At 43.0% G+C, this 20,582-nt stretch overlaps 1 protein-coding gene across 1 annotated transcript in view; it reads right to left on the reverse strand.

Moving 5' to 3' along the window:
* Window positions 1-3,455: 3,455 nt before the first annotated feature.
* Window positions 3,456-20,582, reverse strand: part of LOC120979792 — a gene marked incomplete at both ends in the record, with an annotated part of 33,598 nt that continues 16,471 nt past the window's right edge. Inside the window, one exon of the mRNA XM_040408749.1 lies at window positions 3,456-4,064. Within this exon, the coding sequence (XP_040264683.1) occupies window positions 3,456-4,064 (609 nt within the window). The remainder of the gene's footprint in view (window positions 4,065-20,582) is intronic.

Genomic DNA, 20,582 nt, shown 5'->3' on the forward strand with positions numbered 1-20,582 from the left:
TCCTTGCTTTTAACCTTTTATCGACTGCACTGAATTCCTCCTTGAGGTACATAGGTGAACTGCAATTTCTTGCGGTCCGTATATACTCCCCCACAGGGATCGCTTTAATAACATGCAAAGGGTGGTGATTTCTTGCATTTAAGATTGAATTTCCCGCTATGTTTTTCCTATATGTTCGTGTGTGCACAATCTCACCAGGACATCCATGGAGTGTCAGATCCAAAAAATTGATCCTGGATTCATTGACTATGCATGTGCAGCACGCCAATCCTGCAGGGTATAGCGACAGTGAGGTCACGGTATGGGCAATCGAGGGTTACTCACTTTTCTGAGGAGAACCCTGGGCAGGCATGCGGCAGTGAATGGAGAGGCAGACACTAGTTCCTCTGGGGCACACTCTGTAGATAGGGACCAGGCCTGATGGTATGTGAGGTGCCCTGGGTGTTGTAGGTGTTTTGAGTGCCCTAGGTAAGGTCCCTTTAAGATTCGTGACGCCAGTGCCTGTAACGGTGGCACACCGATTTGTAGGAGGATTAAATGAGTACACAGTTGGTAAACCAAACGTTGCTTTACTTGGTGGAAAAATAGTCCAACTTTGTACAGACAGTTACAGTTGATAATGATGATGCAGTCCCTTGAACAATACTCCACAAGCAGGTTTTCTTTCAATAATGGCAGGTATTAATCATGCAAGATACTTGGAGGGCAAACAGTTAATGCTTTGCAGTGCAATGCTGCTCTATCCCCTTCAGCTATTCTAGCTGGCTGGATCCCAAGGCCCGGATGCCTAATTGCTGGCTTTAATCCTTGGTATATAAATCCTTCCTCCAGTATTGACCCTTGCTCTTTACTTTATAGTACTTCTGCCCATCAGGTTACTTATCTGAACTTGTATTATCCTTGCTTGGTAGGGAAGCTGCAGGTTTCTCCCAGGAGGTTCTGTCCTACTACTGGGGTATCTCCACTGAGCTATTCCTAGCCTCAGGAGCTTCAGGTTGACTAAGTGACTCCTCTAGTCCCCTGGAATACACTAACTTTCCCCTGTCTGGGCCTACCTATATATAACTAGGGCTCTCTAGCTCCCTCTAACACCTGGGAGGCTAAACTGCACCCTGACAGGCTTGACACCCAGATAACACAGGGAAATACAACACATGGCAGTAAATGCAATAGACAATGTTAACCTTGTGTAGCGCCCACCTTTACCTAGTGGGACACTACATACCCCCACGCTATGACGTTGCCCGTCCTCAGCGCAACATGGAGGGTCCGCCCATCTGGAAGCGGCAACCTGAAAGACAAATGAGAACATGCATACACAGCAATCACTACAGTAACAATATAAAAATCGACAAACAGTGTCACTGAAAGGAATGGTGAAAAGGGGCGTCGTTCTCTTCTCTCAGGATATGTAAGGGAACAGGGGCGCTGACCTGGTGAAGCGTATCAATAAACCAGGATAGTCCATAAAAATGTAAACAAACATAAGTCCTTGGAGGCTCAAAGGATCATGAGTCCGTACCCAGGCTTGCAAAGGGTTAAACAGGGGTTTCCCGTGAGGGGCTACCTGGGCCCATAATGTAGTCTCCAAACCTCACAGGTGGGTGTCCCCTGGTAGAACGGGTGGACCTCCTGACTGGCAGGGGTTCTTCCTTCCTGGACTCAGGAAGGTCAGAGGAGCCCACCGCCTTTGGGGCTACTTCAGGAGCTCTCTGGGGTAAGATGTCCTGAGGCGGAGGACTAACAGGAACGGGAGCAGGAACCATTAAATTCAACCAGGGCGTGAGGAACCAGTGGAGCGGCTCCTTGTCATGGATTAAGTTCTCCACAGCCTGCATAGGGTCCATAGGTGGAGCCGGCAACTCCGCTTCAGAAGGCTCAGGCTCCATATCCTCTACCGCTGGTTCTCCTTCTATACAAGGCTTGAGACAATTCCTATGAACGATTTGGGAACCTTTTCCATCTCTGGAGACTTGATAAATATGTGCTTCAGAATTGGGGATAGCAGAAATAATATAGGGAATCCTTTCCCATTTGCTGTCCAATTTGCTGGTCCGGTGGTTGTTTTTTAACCACACCTTGTCTCCAAGAGCCAGGGGTTCCGCATGGGCAGCCTGGTCATAGTCTTTTTGCTGCCTTTCTCGAACATTCTCCATGCGTTCATGGACGATCTCCTTAGCATTGAGGAGACGTCTTTAGTGTTCCACTACCCAATCCGTCCTTGGCAGTGGGTTGATCACATCCGGTACTTGCACACCCAGGGAGTGATCCGCAGGCAATCTCCCTTGTCGGCCAAACATCAAATAGAATGGGGTGTAACCGGTGGAACAATGAATGGTGTTGTTGTAAGTGTACATGAGCTGCGGCAACAGAGTAGGCCAATCACCCCTCGTCTCAGGGGGTACTGCGCTCAGCATTTCAATGAGAGTCTTATTCATTTTTTCGCAGAGTCCGTTACCTTGTGGATGGTAGGCAGTGGTCCGGACTTTCTGGCAGTTATGCAGCAGGCACATCTCATGGAACAGCTGTGACTCAAACGCAGACTCTTGGTCGGTGAGGATCCTTTCTGGGCAGCCGTAGGGCAGTAGAAAATGCTTCCAGAACGCCTCCGCTGTAGTCTTGGCTGTCAGGTCTTTCACAGGCACTGCTACGACAAACTTGGTGAAGTGATCAATAATAGTCATGGCATAAGTATACCCTGAGCGACTCGGCTCCAACTTCACATGGTCAATAGCAACAAGTTCTAAAGGAGTTTTACTTACGATAGGATGGAGAGGCGCCCTCTGGTCATGGCGTTCAGTTCGCCCCACAGCACAGGCAGTGCATTCTCGGCACCATTTCTCAATATCTTCTCTCATCCCAATCCAATAGAATCTTCTGCGAATGGTGGCCTCAGTCTTCTGCACACCGAAGTGTCCGGACTGGTTGTGATACATATCCAGCACCAGGCTGGCATCCCGACGTGGTAGGAGAATTTGATACACTCTATCACAGGACACTGGATCCAGACTCCTTCTGAGCAACAGGCCTCTTTGAAGGAATAGTTGGTGGCGATGTCTCCACAGTCTCGCTAGTTCTGGGTCTGCACTCTTCCTGCGGATTCTCTCAGGGATTTTCCCACTGGTAAGGAAGTCAAGCAGTTCACCGAGGACTCTACTTTCGGACTGGAGCTTAATCCATCTTTCTTGCTCGCCTCTGGACTCAGGACCATCTGATGAGGGAGGATCAGCAGCAGGGAGATCTTCAGTACGGATATTATCCTGCTGGGCAAATTTATTGTAGAACGCTGGCATTTCCACTTCTTCCCAGGCATCTTTTAGTTCATCTGGGGCCTCTGTAGTGGGAAGCCGCGACAGAGCATCAGCGTTATCATTGGAGCGGCCTGCCCGGTATTTCACAGTAAAGTCATAGTTGGCAAGGCGGGAGGCCCATCTTTGCTCCAGTGCCCCTAATTTGGCTGTATTCAGATGCGCCAGGGGATTATTGTCCGTGAAGGCAACAAAGGTTGTGGCAGCGAGATAGTCTTTGAACTTTTCGGTCACAGCCCACACTAAGGCAAGAAACTCCAGCTTGAAAGAACTGTAGTTCTGGTCGTTCTTTTCAGCTCCCTTCAGGGATCTGCTGGCGTAGGCAAATAACCTCTCTTTGTTATCTTGCACTTGAGCCAACACGGCCCCCAGGCCTCTTTTACTGGCATCCATGTAGAGGTGGAATGGCTTCTGATAATCTGGGTAACCCAGAACAGGGGGTTCAGTCAACTTCTTCTTTAGGAGTTGAAAGGCAATTTCCCGTTCTTCGTTCCATTCAACAGGAATAGGAGTTTTTGGGCTCTTCTTTGGATGCCCCCTCAGGAGTTCCTGGATGGGATCCGCAATTTGTGCGAAATGCGGGATGAAACGCCTGTAATACCCTGCAAAACTGAGAAAGCTTCTCACCTCTTTCACGGTCGTAGGAGTAGGCCAGTTGCGGACAGCAGCAAGTTTATCAGGATCAGGCTGTACTCCTTCGGCACTGACAACGTTCCCGAGGTATTTGACCGAGGTATTTGGTTTCAGCAGGTGGCACTTGGATGGCTTGATTTTGAGGCCATATTTAGTAAGAACTTGGAACACCTCACCCAGGTGTTCTAGGTGGTCCTCATACGTCTTGGAGTATATGATAACGTCATTCAGGTATAATAGAACAGTCTCAAAATTCCTATGGCCTAAACAACGTTCCATCAGCCTCTGGAACGTTCCTGGAGCGTTACACAGTCCAAACGGCATATAATTGAATTCAAACAGGCCCATAGGTGTAGTGAAAGCAGTCTTTTCTCGATCTTCTGGGGCCATGGGTACTTGCCAGTACCCACTGGTTAAGTCCAAGGTGGAGAAATAGGCTGATGACCCCAGGGCAGTCAAGGACTCTTCAATGCGTGGCAATGGATATGCATCTTTGTGGGTGATTATATTAATTTTTCTGTAATCCACGCAGAACCTTATGCTGCCATCTTTTTTTCGGACAAGAACTAGGGGCGCAGCCCAGGGACTATGACTGTCCCGGATTATATTAGAGTCTTTCATCTCTTGTATCATCTCTTTCACAGACTGATAGGTAGTAGGTGGTATGGGCCTGTATCTCTCCTTAATAGGAGGATGAGAGCCAGTGGGTATGGTGTGTTTGATTACACTGACCTCTCCGTAGTCCGTGGAGTGTTTGCTGAAAGCCTGGTGGTGCTCCTTCACCAGCTTCAGGACTCCCTCTATTTGTTCTTTTGGGGTGGATTCGTTCCCCACATGTAGTTCTTCCCACCAGGATGTCGTAGGGAGGCTGCTGCTCTGTGTGGTCTGGAACGCCTCCGTGGCAGGCAGACGGATCACATCCTGGAAAGACACTTGAAAAAGCTGAGCAACGGGGCAGTGTTTAAGGAGAGTAATGGGATGATCACCAAAGTTAATTAAACGGACAGGCACTTTACCTTGAGACACGGTCACCAGGCTCTTGGCTGTCCGTATGAAGGGATGATTTTCAATGGTAATAGGTTCCACTAGGGCTTGATAGTCCTGGCCCTGGATCCCTAACACAGCACGGCACCAAAGGATGATCTGGGAGTTTGGAGGCAGAATTACCGGCCGGTTATCCCGGATCCGGACAGTACAAATTTCTCCTTTTTTGTTGGCGAACCTTTGTTGAGCACACAGCACACTAATAGTCTTTTGAATAACTCTTCTGGAAGCAGGTGAGGCTGAAGATATAGTTTGATTTAATGCGTCAAGCACTTAGGAGTAACAATTTTTTAGAACGTCAGTCCCTAAGATCACAGGGTGTCCTCCTTTATCTCCTGCTTGTACCACAATCACGCCTTGCTGTGGCAGGGTGGCTTCTCCCACCTGAAGGGTAGGTTCCCAATACCCATGCACTTTCACTGGCTTACCGTTGCTGGCAATGATATCTAGCCAGGACTCTGGTGGCTGGGTGAGGAGACTTGGATCCCAGAACTTGTCAAAGGCAGGCCGTTGAATGGTAGTGACCTGTGACCCAGTGTCCAACAGGGCTTCAAAGGGTATCCCGTTGATACATATATAAATTTTTGGACGGGATCCTACATACTTAGGCATCCAGCTTGGATCCTTTGGACCTACTGTTCTACCTCCCGAGGGGCGGTCCTCTGCCTCAGGGGTTGCCCGTTTAACTGCCAGCACATTGATTCGGTATGTCCATATTTCTTACAATGGTGGCAGACAGGCTGTTTTCTACTTCTGGGCCGGTAACTCGGTCGCCCATCAGGTTCTTTTGGATATACATCCCAAAAGGCAGGTGGGAGCCTTGGAGGAAAAGGGCCTTCATCTTCCAGTAACAATGGTCTCTCCCACTCCTCGATTTTCTTACACACCTTCTCTAAGCTTAGAATAAGATGGTTCACTTGCTCCATTAGTGCTGCCACTACATCTGTGACTGGAGCCTGGGTGGCCTGACTGACTCCTGCAGGCCCCACATTAACAGTCTTTGGCTGACAAGCCTGAGGTTCAGGGAAGGCTGCTGGCCCTGGAGCAGGGTTCTGGCCTAGTATACTGATGGCCAATTCCTTAAAATCCAAAAATGTACAGTGGGGGTGTTGAGCTGACAACATCCGTAGCTGGCCCTTTAAATGCTCAGTACTTATGCCCGCAATGAACTGCTCTCTAAGAGTCCGGTCCTGGTCCTCAGCTTCTTTGGGATCCACTTGGACTACAGCTCTCAGTGTCTCTTGTAAGGACAGGGCAAAATCGCGGAGCGACTCTCCAGGCTGCTGCTTTCTGCTGAAGAAACGCATTTTAATTTCTGACACCGTTCTGGCCTCAAATGTGGTGCCCAAGCGATCAAAAATCTGTTCCAGGCTATTCTTCTCAGAGCGGGGCCATGACATGACTTCCCTGCGGGCGGCCCCTTCTAACTGAGCTAGGAGGATCTCCATTTGTTGTTCGGCAGTTATGGGATAAAGCCGGAACAAGGCCAGTATCTGCTCCCTAAAGTCCTTTAACTTGTGGGCTTCCCCTGAATAACGTGGGAACCAGGGGGCCCCAAAATAATACGGCATGGTTAACGGCATCAGGCTTGACGGTGCCGCGGCGGCAGGGGCCCTAGAGTCGGCTGTGGGTACTTCAGAAGGCACGACTGGGGACACCTGCCCGATTTTCTCAGGTGCGGACATGGCGTTAATATGTGGGTATGGCCCTTTAAATGTAGTGGAGCGGACCGGAGCGGCAATGGTAATAACTTTTTCTAAGTAAAGTCTTTGGTCACTAAAGGGATCCTCTCCGGTGCCCTGGCAGGGGTCGGGAATGTTCCAGTAAGGTAATCGGAAGAGCCGGCAAAAGTTTAAAGTCTGTACTTACTCCGGTGATGCTCGCTCCAGATCTCGCGAGATGCGTGGCTACGGGCGCTGAGCGTTCTGCGTACAGCGTCAGCAGGTGGGCGCGGTCTCTCGTAGCTCCGGGACTCAGGTAGGCGGCACATTTTCTTCCAGACAGGGCGGCGTTCTTCCTCCTTGTTCTTTTTCGCGCCAAAGTCCTCTTTTTCGCACCAAACGGTTCCACAAGGCGCACTTGTTATCCAACTCAGGTGAAGTGGGCAAAATCGCTGTCGATTCACTGACAGCAAGCGGTGGCTTTCGCAAACGGCAAACAGTCCAGACAAAAAGCACAGTTTCACACAGCGAATTATTACAGTTCTTTGGCCCAACAATTTTCAATAAAGCAATTAGGGCTTGGTCACTTTAAGGCATATAATAGCACACAGTTTTTGTATCCGCAATGGCGCAGGAATGATCGTATCCTGTTCGTGACGCCAATTTATGCAGCACGCCAGACCTGCAGGGTATAGCGACAGTGAGGTCACGGTATGGGCAATCGAGGGTTACTCACTTTTCTGAGGAGAACCCTGGGCAGGCATGCGGCAGTGAATGGAGAGGCAGACACTAGTTCCTCTGGGGCACACTCTGTAGATAGGGACCAGGCCTGATGGTATGTGAGGTGCCCTGGGTGTTGTAGGTGTTTTGAGTACCCTAGGTAAGGTCCCTTTAAGATTCGTGACGCCAGTGCCTGTAATGGTGGCACACCGATTTGTAGGAGGATTAAATGAGTACACAGTTGGTAAACCAAACGTTGCTTTACTTGGTGGAAAAATAGTCCAACTTTGTACAGACAGTTACAGTTGATAATGATGATGCAGTCCCTTGAACAATACTCCACAAGCAGGTTTTCTTTCAATAATGGCAGGTATTAATCATGCAAGATACTTGGAGGGCAAACAGTTAATGCTTTGCAGTGCAATGCTGCTCTATCCCCTTCAGCTATTCTAGCTGGCTGGATCCCAAGGCCCGGATGCCTAATTGCTGGCTTTAATCCTTGGTATATAAATCCTTCCTCCAGTATTGACCCTTGCTCTTTACTTTATAGTACTTCTGCCCATCAGGTTACTTATCTGAACTTGTATTATCCTTGCTTGGTAGGGAAGCTGCAGGTTTCTCCCAGGAGGTTCTGTCCTACTACTGGGGTATCTCCACTGAGCTATTCCTAGCCTCAGGAGCTTCAGGTTGACTAAGTGACTCCTCTAGTCCCCTGGAATACACTAACTTTCCCCTGTCTGGGCCTACCTATATATAACTAGGGCTCTCTAGCTCCCTCTAACACCTGGGAGGCTAAACTGCACCCTGACAGGCCTGACACCCAGATAACACAGGGAAATACAACACATGGCAGTAAATGCAATAGACAATGTTAACCTTGTGTAGCGCCCACCTTTACCTAGTGGGACACTACACATGTAAAGCGTAAGTTGTAATCATTATCATTTAAGTAGGCCTGGAGGTCTGGGACAGCAGACACATCGCCCGCCCATATCATGAGCAGGTCATCGATGTATCTGCCGTACCAGAGCAATCCAGAGCCAAATGGGTTGCCCAAATTATAAATATGTTTCTCCTCCCAATATGCCATAGTCAAATTAGCCAGTGAGGGCGAAAATTTGGCCCCCATTGACACTCCACGTGTCTGGAGATAGAGCACACCGTCGAACATAAAATAATTGTGTGTAAGCAGAAAAGCAGCAATCTCACATGCATAATCAATATAGCCATCATTAAACCCTGTATATTTCTGGAGGTGATATTCCATAGCTAATAAAGCGACCCTGTGGGGGATAGAGGGATACAGTGCCACTACATCCGCGGTGATCCATTTAAAACTAGCTTCCCATTTGAGATAGTACATGGCTCTTAAGACATCAACTGTGTCTTTAAGGAAACCTGGTGTGAGCCTGACCAATGGTTGTGAGATATTATCCAACCAATTGCCCGGGCGCTCGGTCAGGGATCCCATACCCGACACTATTGGGCGCAAAGGGGGGGGGGGTGGACCTCCTTGTGTATCTTGGGCAGGGCATGCATAATTGGAGTCACTGGTGCATCCATGCAAAGATACCTGAATTCGGTTTCGTCAAATAGACCCATGTCCCGACCTTTATGGATCAGTGACATATATCTAATATTAAACTCTGTTAATGGGTCCTTATATAATTTCCTATATGTGGATGCATCAGATAACATGTCCAACATTTGTGACTTATATACAGCACTGTCCAAGACTACCACCCTTTGTCCGCCATTTTGATTACAATCTCATCACACATTTGCAGCTCTGTGAGGGCCTGTATCTGAGAACGGGTTAGATTATCAAAACACCTGACCTCATTAGTCTCCTGTTGTAACCGTCTCAGTTCCTTTTCTAGTACCTCTTGGAAAATATCCATGCTGCCAGTGCGTGACATTACTGGATAAAACCGTGGATTACGTGTTTGTAATTTTCTCCCTGGTTTTGCTGTTTCCATGATTCCTTGCTCCTGCTGCAGCCCCGCAAGACAACACAGTGACACTTGTTCATTAAACAATAAATCTTTGTACACTGTGTGCAGAATTATTAGGCAAATGAGTATTTTGACCACATCATCCTCTTTATGCATGTTGTCTTACTCCAAGCTGTATAGGCTCGAAAGCCTACTACCAATTAAGCATATTAGGTGATGTGCATCTCTGTAATGAGAAGGGGTGTGGTCTAATGACATCAACACCCTATATTAGGTGTGCATAATTATTAGGCAACTTCCTTTTCTTTGGCAAAATGGGTCAAAAGAAGGACTTGACAGGCTCAGAAAAGTCAAAAATAGTGAGATATCTTGCAGAGGGATGCAGCACTCTTAAAATTGCAAAGCTTCTGAAGCGTGATCATCGAACAATCAAGCGTTTCATTCAAAATAGTCAACAGGGTCGCAAGAAGCGTGTGGAAAAACCAAGGTGAAAAATAACTGCCCATGAACTGAGAAAAGTCAAGCGTGCAGCTGCCAAGATGCCACTTGCCACCAGTTTGGCCATATTTCAGAGCTGCAACATCACTGGAGTGCCCAAAAGCACAAGGTATGCAATACTCAGAGACATGGCCAAGGTAAGAAAGGCTGAAAGACGACCACCACTGAACAAGACACACAAGCTGAAACGTCAAGACTGGGCCAAGAAATATCTCAAGACTGATTTTTCTAAGGTTTTATGGACTGATGAAATGAGAGTGAGTCTTGATGGGCCAGATGGATAGACCCGTGGCTGGATTGGTAAAGGGCAGAGAGCTCCAGTCCGACTCAGACGCCAGCAAAGTGGAGGTGAAGTACTGGTTTGGGCTGGTATCATCAAAGATGAGCTTGTGGGGCCTTTTCGGGTTGAGGATGGAGTCAAGCTCAACTCCCAGTCCTACTGCCAGTTTCTGGAAGACACCTTCTTCAAGCAGTGGTACAGGAAGAAGTCTGCATCCTTCAAGAAAAACATGATTTTCATGCAGGACAATGCTCCATCACACGCGTCCAAGTACTCCACAGCGTAGCTGGCAAGAAAGGGTATAAAAGAAGAAAATCTAATGACATGGCCTCCTTGTTCACCTGATCTGAACCCCATTGAGAACCTGTGGTCCATCATCAAATGTGAGATTTACAAGGAGGGAAAACAGTACACCTCTCTGAACAGTGTCTGGGAGGCTGTGGTTGCTGCTGCACGCAATGTTGATGGTGAACAGATCAAAACACTGACAGAATCCATGGATGGCAGGCTTTTGAGTGTCCTTGCAAAGAAAGGTGGCTATATTGGTCACTGATTTGTTTTTGTTTTGTTTTTGAATGTCAGAAATGTATATTTGTGAATGTTGAGATGTTATATTGGTTTCACTGGTAAAAATAAATAATTGAAATGGGTATATATTTGTTTTTTGTTAAGTTGCCTAATAATTATGCACAGTAATAGTCACCTGCACACACAGATATCCCCCTAAAATAGCTAAAACTAAAAACAAACTAAAAACTACTTCCAAAAATATTCAGCTTTGATATTAATGAGTTTTTTGGGTTCATTGAGAACATGGTTGTTGTTCAATAATAAAATTAATCCTCAAAAATACAACTTGCCTAATAATTCTGCACTCCCTGTATATATTCTCCTCGTGTAGACCTGTTTCTGTCAGCGGGGGGTCAGCAGGAGCAGGGATATCATGGAAATGCCTAGACACTGTCAAATTACGGACAAACTTGTTAATATCCAATATAGTATTAAAAATGTGCAGACGGCGCAAAATTAAGGCCTAATGATAAAACGAACTCTTGTTCTCTGCTCAATACTATATTAGATAAATTCAACACATTTAAAAAGTCATGCGTTACTTGGGTCTTGTCTGAAGTCGAGTAGCTCTTGGATACTGTTTTCTGATGTTTCCTTCCTGCTCTTGTTCTTAGTTTTTTGTCCCACCTTCCGCATTCTTTTTATCTTGATTTGTTTTATATTTTTTATAATAAGATGGCTTATTCATTTCACCCTGAGATGATGTAGGGGGGGAGGGCATAGATGGTTCATCCCCACTACCCCAGTTACATCCGAGCAGTCCGAAATATCAATGTCCAAAGAAAAACTGACCCTGGATGGCCTTTTTGGTAGTTTGAATTTAAAAAAAGAGTTAATGTACATTTATCAGTAATGTACTTAACATGAAAATATATGTACATTTTATTTCTCCTGATAGGTCATATGGATCCATATATTATGGAAATTCAATGGTATAGAAAGAGGTCATATTAGTAAATGTCACCATATGTTTTTATTTGTGGTATGCCATTCACACTATGCATTCCCCCCCCCCCCCTTGTACGGATTCAGAGCAAACTGCTTGTACAGACCTTTAGGGGTTAAAGTTAGAATCAGACCATTGCACAGTGGGAAAGGCATCTACTACTTGATTAGATGTGTGTAGGTGAAGGGTGTCAACCTAATGAAGCAACCAATGATGTTAGTTTATCCCTCCTCTGGATTTTGGAGAGGCGGGTTTGTGATACATTTAAATTCTTGTGCTTCATTATGAAATGCTATTACGACTCCGGACCCAGTGTCCGAAACGCGTCAACAAGTCTTGTATACCAGGTGGATGTGTCTGCTGTAAGCATTATATATGAATAAAGAAGAAGTTTTTAGAGGACCTCTATGTGAATCTGGAGCCGTTCTTTTCTATTTTCGAGCTGTCTTGCATTGAAATCTGCTGCAATGACCCGGTTACTGCGTTCACCAGACATCAACACAATTTCTATCCGCTCCTCACGTGTTAACCTCGGCGACATGTCAATGGCTGTAAACAAAGAGAAACTTGTAAATAACTCATGAAAGAATAAGTTTGATACAATGATTAGTATAGAAAAGTACATTAGAAAATTATGTTTAAAGAAATATTTCATCAAAAATCCTATATTAAATGGAGGTACCCCAATAGAAAGTCGAAAGTATGTACATACAGATGTGAAAAGCAAATCAGCCAAATACCCACGTCAAGAAATTGGTGAGGAGATGATGGCCTTTAGACAGGCTGTAGAATTTGATATTAGGAAAATAAAAATAAATCAAAGTAGAGATAATAATCTATCAAAAGCCGAAATACAGGCAATAAAACAACTGCAGAAGGATCAACAAATAATAATACGTCCGGCAGACAAAGGGGGAGCAATAGTGGTATGCAATAAAGATAACTATAATAAAGAATGTACCAGACAGTTGTCCGACACAATTACGTATAAGCGGTTACGTACTGACCCTACTGTAGAATTCCATAAACAATTGGTAACATTATGTGAACAAGGTCAAAAATCAGGTATTCTATCCCAACAAGAATTTCACTATATCACTAACAGCCAATGCAGATTGCCAGTATTTTACTGCATTCCTAAATTACATAAGGACCCTATAAATCCACCAGGGCAGCCAATAATTTCTGGTATTGGTTCGTTGACAGCAAATCTGTCACATTACATAGATAAACTATTGCAACCAGTAGTCAAAACAATTAAATCATATATAAAAGATACTACTTCAATAATAGATATGGTTGAGAATATACAATATAGTCCTGGATGGATTATAGGAACATTGGACGTGCAGTCCCTATATACCGTAATAAATCATAAACAAGGAATAAAAGCTATGGGACAGCAATTACAACAGAATAGCCAGGTACCTATAGAACAGATTGAATATTTGCAGACAGTTACCCAGTATATTCTAGACCATAACTATTTCTGGTTTGACTCAAATATATATCTGCAGATATGTGGTACTGCAATGGGCACCAGGTTTGCCCCCAGCTACGCCAATTTATTTATGGCGAATTGGGAACGAGAGGTTATTGACCCTAAGCTGGGGACAGACCTGGTACTCTGGAAAAGGTATATTGATGACGTCCTCTTTATATGGAAAAATGACCAGAAATCATTGGATAAATTTTTAGAAGACATAAATAAAAATGACTATAATCTACGGTTTGCAGGAAAGACCAGGCAAGAAATGGTGGAATTCCTAGATCTAGAAATTAAAATAGAGGAGTCCAAGTTGATCTGCAATACATTTCGGAAGCCAACATCAAAGAATAGCTAAATTTTGTATAGTAGCTGTCATTTGCCACAATGGCTCTTAAATGTACCGACAGGACAATTTAGAAGAATCAGGAGAAACTGTTCAAAATTGGAAGTTTTTGAAAAGGAAGCTGTAGACATGAAAAACCAGTTTTTGGAGAAACAATATCCAACAGAGGTTTTGGAAACAGCATTAAACAAGGTCAGACAATTAGACCGGCAATCTTTCTTTGATACAAAAATAAAAAAACAGAAAGATGAAAATATAAGAATAATTGTCCCGTTTAATACTCAACATAAACAAGTGAAGTATATACTGAATAAACATTGGCATTTTTTGAATAAAGATAAAATAATAGGCCAATTGATTCCGGACTTTCCACAAGTTATTTTCACCAAAGCCCCTAATTTAGCACTTATGGTAGCACCAACCATCCCAAAAACCAATAAAAATAAAGTAGATTCATCCATACAAAAATGGACAAATACTACAGGTTTTTTCGATGTGGAAAATGTATGGGATGCAAAAACACTATGTTCCCTAAAAAGAAATCGGCAGTGAAATCTACAACAAATAATCATCAACATACAATTAAAGATTTCCTTACATGCAATAGCTATAGTGTCATTTATGTTATACAATGTCCTTGCAAGAGACAATACGTGGGAAGAACAAAGAGACAATTGAAAGTTCGCATAGCAGAACATATCTCCAATATAAAGAAAGGTTACGTAAAACATACTCTGTCAAATCATTTTAAACTTATACATAACCAAGACCCTAGTGGACTGGTTTTTTCGGCTCTGGAAAAAAATAGAAACAGACTGGAGGGGTGGAGATCATATTAAGAAAATGTCAAGGGTTGAATCAAGATTCATCTTTGACTTTAATACTCTACTACCAGCAGGACTAAATGCTGAAATCGAAATATATGGATTTCTATAGCTATGTTCCAGGGGGGGGGGGGGGGGGTCCTTGACCGGGGAGAGACCCGTGAGTATTTTATATCTCCGAGTCTTCCCCCGGTGATGGACTCCCTCCTTTAATATTTACAAATGTTGAAGCTCTCCCCCGTGCAAACGAATTAAAATGAAGAATGAAAAATTACAAATAAATATAATTAATACTAAACTAATAAAATATCTATCTGTCCTATTTTAGTGATATATACAACTATTGAGTATTTTATTAATATATAAAAAATATTTTTAAATTTTTACTTTTACATTTTTAATATAACATATTTGTTTTATATAATTTGTTCTATATTAAGGTGATTCTATTGAACTGAACTGCCTATATAAGCTTGATAATGATTGATATCGAAATGATATTGAGTCAAAACAAAAACGCATTGAAACCGCAACACATAAAAATTGTAGCATTCAAACCGCACAAACACTGTGCGGTTTTCGATATTTTGATACTATTTGTATCTATTATTCTGTATCTACACCAGCATGAATGAACAGTATGAAATAGACTGGTATATGCAGAGTGAAGATGGAAAATATAAAATATAAAATAAAAAATAAGAAACAAAAAGTCATAACTTCTATAAGAATGTATTGTATTCTATGAAGGTGTTGCGGTTTCATTTATATGCGTATTTGTGTTTATATAAAAGTTAGTCATTTCCATGGAGATTTTAGCCACTGATGAAGGAGTCATAGCCAACTCCGAAACGCGTTTAGTAATTATCCCATGGAATAAAGTACAGTACCGGAGGACCGAAAGCGCTTAAAGAAAAAGAAAATAAAGAAGCAAAGGATCGGTGATTTTCCATCTTGAATAAGCAAAGAAAAGCCGGATACCTGTTTGTCTGGAGAGTCGGCTTTGTGGCTAAGTCCACTCCTGCTGAATATCTGTCTAAATGCAGAAGGAAGACACTACCGACTGATCTCCAACACAGTACGGCCATATAAGAACACCGAGGATCCTGAAAGTCGCATCATCTTTACATGCTGGTACCTGTGTAATAACTGCCTACCACACGTGGGATGCCACCTGTGACGCAGTAAAAGCCGACATCACTGCATCATAAACTGTGAGTACAATAGCTTCGGCTCTTCTCTATTAACAGGCAGCAACAGTGTAATACTTTAATACGGATAGCGACTATTGAGTCGCAACAGTCGCAAAGACATTGGTGACTATTTAAAAAGACTCTATTCAAATAACGGACTCACTCCCCACTTCATGTATTGGAGCATCGATTGGGTTAATTAACCCATTTGGAAGGACATTATTCATCTCCTTAACGCACCTTGGTATATATTTAGTAGAACTATTGGAACCTTTAGGCATAAAGTGTAGAAGTTATTTATACAATACTGCATATATTTATACACACATTATTGCAGATCTATTTATTGTATTTAATAGTTTTACTATTTACCATGTTTATATTGTATTTTTAAGAGTGCAATTTTTTATGAATTTTTTATGAATTTTATGACATTTCTATTAATTGTTATTGAATGGTTATTTAATAGTATATCACTAATAAAATAAAATATCGGTCTATTAATCATCCGTGTGGTACCTAATATTGGTGTGCCCTACCATTTTTCTCCTTGATTCTACCATTGCATTTAGAGGATTGGGTGAATCCTCTTGGTAGGTGCACCCTTTTCCACTCTTGATTATACAGGTGAGCCCTCTCTACGCATTTATTTTTAGTAATGTGCTTAACATGAAAATATATGTACATTTTATTTCTCCTGATAGGTCATATGGATTCATATATTATGGAAATTCAATGGTATAGAAAGAGGTCATATTAGTAAATGTCACCATATGTTTTTATTTGTGGTATGCCATTCACACTATGCATTCCCCCCCCCCCCCCCCTTGTACGGATTCAGAGCAAACTGCTTGTACAGACCTTTAGGGGTTAAAGTTGGAATCAGACCATTGCACAGTGTGAAAGGCATCTACTACTTGATTAGATGTGTGTAGGTGAAGGGTGTCAACCTAATGAAGCAACCAATGATGTTAGTTTATCCCTCCCCTGGATTTTGGAGAGGCGGGTTTGTGATACATTTAAATTCTTGTGCTTCACTATGAAATGTTATTACGACTAAGGACCCAGTGTCCGAAACGCGTCAACAAGTCTTGTATACCAGGTGGATGTGTCTGCTGTAAGCATTATATATGAATAAAGAGGTTTTTAGAGGACCTCTATGTGAATCTGGAGCTGTTCTTTTCTATTTTCGAGCTGTCTTGCATTGAAATCTGCTGCAATGACCCGGTTACTGCGTTCACCAGACATCAACACTATTTCTATCCGCTCCTCACGTGTTAACCTCGGCGACATGTCAATGGCTGTAAACAAAGAGAAACTTGTAAATAACTCATGAAAGAATAAAGTTACGTTAAAACCAAGCACACCATTGTTTTTCGTGTGAAATTCCCAATAAGTTTGATGTGTCACATGACCCTCTTCCTATTGAAAAAACAAAAGTTGGATTCAAAATGGCCAACTTCAAAATGGCCGCCATGGTCACCACCCATCTTGAAAAGTTTCCCCCCTCACATATACTAATGTGCCAAAAACAGGAAGTTAATATCACCAACCATTCCAATTTTATTAAGGTGTATCCATATAAATGGCCCACCCTGTAGATTATGATACTACATCGGGATGGAGATATTATCATGTAGACACAATTTGAATATACTGGAATGGCACCAATAGCATACTTAGACCCATGTACCTGATAATATAATAATAGCTGCACCCACATGGACATTTTATGGCTGATGTGTGTTGATATCTGTGAGGAATATGGATTAATATTTACTGTCAGCCATAACCTCACACCCCCATTTGCTAACAGATAGCAGAGGAGGGCCCTGCTTCAAGGCCCCAGCCCTGATTGTCATTTGATTCACCTCTTGACATGTTCATCAGTGTACATGCAAAATAAGTTTCCACCCCCCAGCCATCTGAGTGTCAGCTGGCAGGGAAGAAAGCCCCAGGGGTCCAGGCTTCAAGGATGCCCCAGGTGGATAGACTCACACCTCTTCCAGCAGCTAGGAGCCAGGTCAAGGTAACAGGAAGGATCTCTTAGTATGGGGTCCCAAACCTTCCCCAGTTCAATCAGATTAGCAGACATATTGGGGCCGGCGAGTTATAAGGAATTATGAATCGTCCATCCATCCCAGGCATAATTCGGTTATATTTTTGCGATCCTGGGGCAAAGCCAGACATCCACATAGTCCTGGCTTTAGACTAGGGTGCCCGGGAGGGGAGATATACTTATCTCCCCACAGAACCCAAATAACGGTACCATGCTTAGACTCTAGTTGTAGCCGGAACCCAGGCGGATCAATTGGGCCCGGAACCATCTTCCTGCGATATTCTGGTCTGGGGCTATGAGCCCTAAGGGGTTTTATTGGTCATTTGCTCCCAGAACCAGAGAAGCGGGGAGGGAGTGGACGGCTACAGGTCATAAGCCCATGCAAGCCAGAGGGCGGTGTCTTTCTCTGAAGAAGGGTCACATCGTGTAATGTGTTTAGAGGGACCCAGGAACTAGCTAAGATCACGGCCCTTCATGTGGACTCCAGCAAAGAACATCTCACAACCAAAAGGAACTTTCATCATACCCGGTAACTGACTTTTACTCTTCTTAACCCTGTTGTACCCATATAACCTGTATTTGTAACCTCAGACCACTGTATATATTCTCTGTGTATATTGTGTTAAATCTAGTGTGCCCTTACGGCGATTAAATATATAATTTAATCTTGTGCTATCTTGTATCTCGATCACGAATCCCCATGTCCATGTTTTGGCCTAGTTATAAGCTACCGCGGGTTGGTTTCTCACCCTATATAATCCCTTTAGCGGACCGGGCTTATTTCAAACGAGAAGCTGGTGGCAGATCTCCCAGGCTGAGACAGCGCTGTTTTCACTGCGGCAGTGAAAAGGCTCTCTCAGCTTGTTGCCTCTCTGTGCCAACGGGGACAGGAGGTGTGTGTGTAAACTGTACCAAGCGCATCTTACCTGCTCCTCTGGAGGGCGTAACATCACGTTTTTGGTAACCAGGGACAATACCGCGTCTCGTGAGCTCGACGTAGTTGACGTCAAGTGGGCACGAGGTGTGGTATTCGTCACAATATCTAAGTGGCTGTATTGTACTGAGACTTGCCACCCCATAGGGATATTTGACAGGATGACTAATAGACTTATGACATTACCTGTTATCCCATCACATAATGATGTTTGTCAATCCACACTAGGTCTCTAGTTGATATGAGACAAGACAAGATATTTGATTTGACAAAACCTTATATCGGGACGGATATTCATGATTAATATATTATTTACTGAAATGCCTTCATGACATAATCTCTTGACAGTGTTAAAAGTTTGCTTATATGTTACTTTATTTGTTACTGCAGTCTGAAGAAGGCCACCTGGCCGAAACGTTACACTAAAAGCCGCAGTAACCTGAAAATAATAAAATAACCATCTTTCTATACTACATGCTGGAGTCTTTGTATTACTAAGGTTAGATCATGTGGTATTTTTGTAGAGCAGGTTGTTACGGATGCGACAATACCAAATATGACCAAATATTTTTGTTGTTGTTTGATTCAGTTTTACTTTTTTGAAAAAAAAATGATTTTTTAGTATCGCCACATTCTAAAAGCCGTAGTTTTATTTATTTTTTGGGTGACTGTCTTGTGTAGGGTACTTTGGGTAGATTGGAATGGCTCACCCTCCAATAGGCAAGGAATGGGTGCTCCCCCTAAAAAGATAACCCCAATCTTTTAAAAGAGAAACAGATTAATTAAATAGATGAGAGGGGCACACCTGCATCCGAAAATCACATAGAGCAGTAGCCAATATATTACTATGAATAGTTTATTTGATGTGTCAAATATAAAATCAAGTGAACGGTACCTCAATTAATCACACTAAAATAGTCATTAAAATTACATAAAATACATATATAAAAAAATGTATTACAGCCAATCTAGAGAGTTAATATTGTGCGCAATGGTATTGGACAACGGTTACTGATTAGTGGTTCCTGAATCGTAGCCAATGATTAGCAAGTACAGTCTCAATATTTGTCCGCAATTGATTTGCGGATATTTGATGCGAAAAGTTCCAATATAGCCGGTATTTTATCGGTGGTTATAATGTCATTTCGATTTACTGAATGATTATCTTCATAGCTATAGCATGTTCATCTGCTAGTACACCGTAATTTAATTAAACAGGTTACTCACTTTTTGAGGAGGTGGAGTGTCCAAGTATTTGTGCTTAGCGTGGCGTCCCACGTGTTGCAGCACAGATGGACTTACCTCCGGTCGGCTCTTTAAGGTGAGTGAGTGGGCTTTCAGACTCGGAAACAGTCCGCTTTGACGCCGGGGTCAGTGGATGATTAGACCCTCTTTAGTATCCGGCGTTGCTTTGTGTCTATTTGTTCTAGACACTACAGGACTTTTGTTTCTTTCTATAGGATGTTCGGAAGCGCTTCCAAAGGTTCAAAGGCAGTGCGCAGGTTGTGTGCTGCGGTTTCTTCTTTTCTTTGAGACTTGTGTACACCAGACGTGTTTCGGAGTTAACAAAAGACTCCTTACTCAGTGGTCAAGTCTCGTCTGTTGTATGGCAGTAAATATAGGCCTGGGTCAATCTTCTCCTTTGGGATTGTTACGTCATCTCAGGGAAAACCAGAAACTCTGGATCTGGCTTACCCGGTCATTTATCCTCTAATTATTGTAATGTGAGTATAGAAAGTTACTTAAATTCTATAAATACGTTAAAACATGTTAAGAAATGTATATAAATAAGACAATAATAACAACAGTGGTGTCTATTATATATTGGCTGGGTTTGATCGCATATAGCTTTTCCATAACGGATCCTATATAAATAGGGTGTGACATTTGTCTGTTGTATAGTTTTGGGCAATATACTATGTGTATGTTTTAAAATCGCTCTGCATACAAATACTAATGCGGTTTTTGTATGTGTTTTTATTCTGTGCGATTTTTATGCGTTTAATTTAAATATATACTTTTTATAAAATTTTGTTCAAATGGAAAATAAAGATAAAAAGTGTCTATCAACGAGAAAAATGTAAAGATATAACAGTATAACAATATAAGAATAAAAACATAAAAA

This window comes from Bufo bufo, chromosome 9, assembly GCF_905171765.1.
Source record: "Bufo bufo chromosome 9, aBufBuf1.1, whole genome shotgun sequence".
Classification (NCBI taxonomy): Eukaryota; Metazoa; Chordata; class Amphibia; order Anura; family Bufonidae; genus Bufo; species Bufo bufo.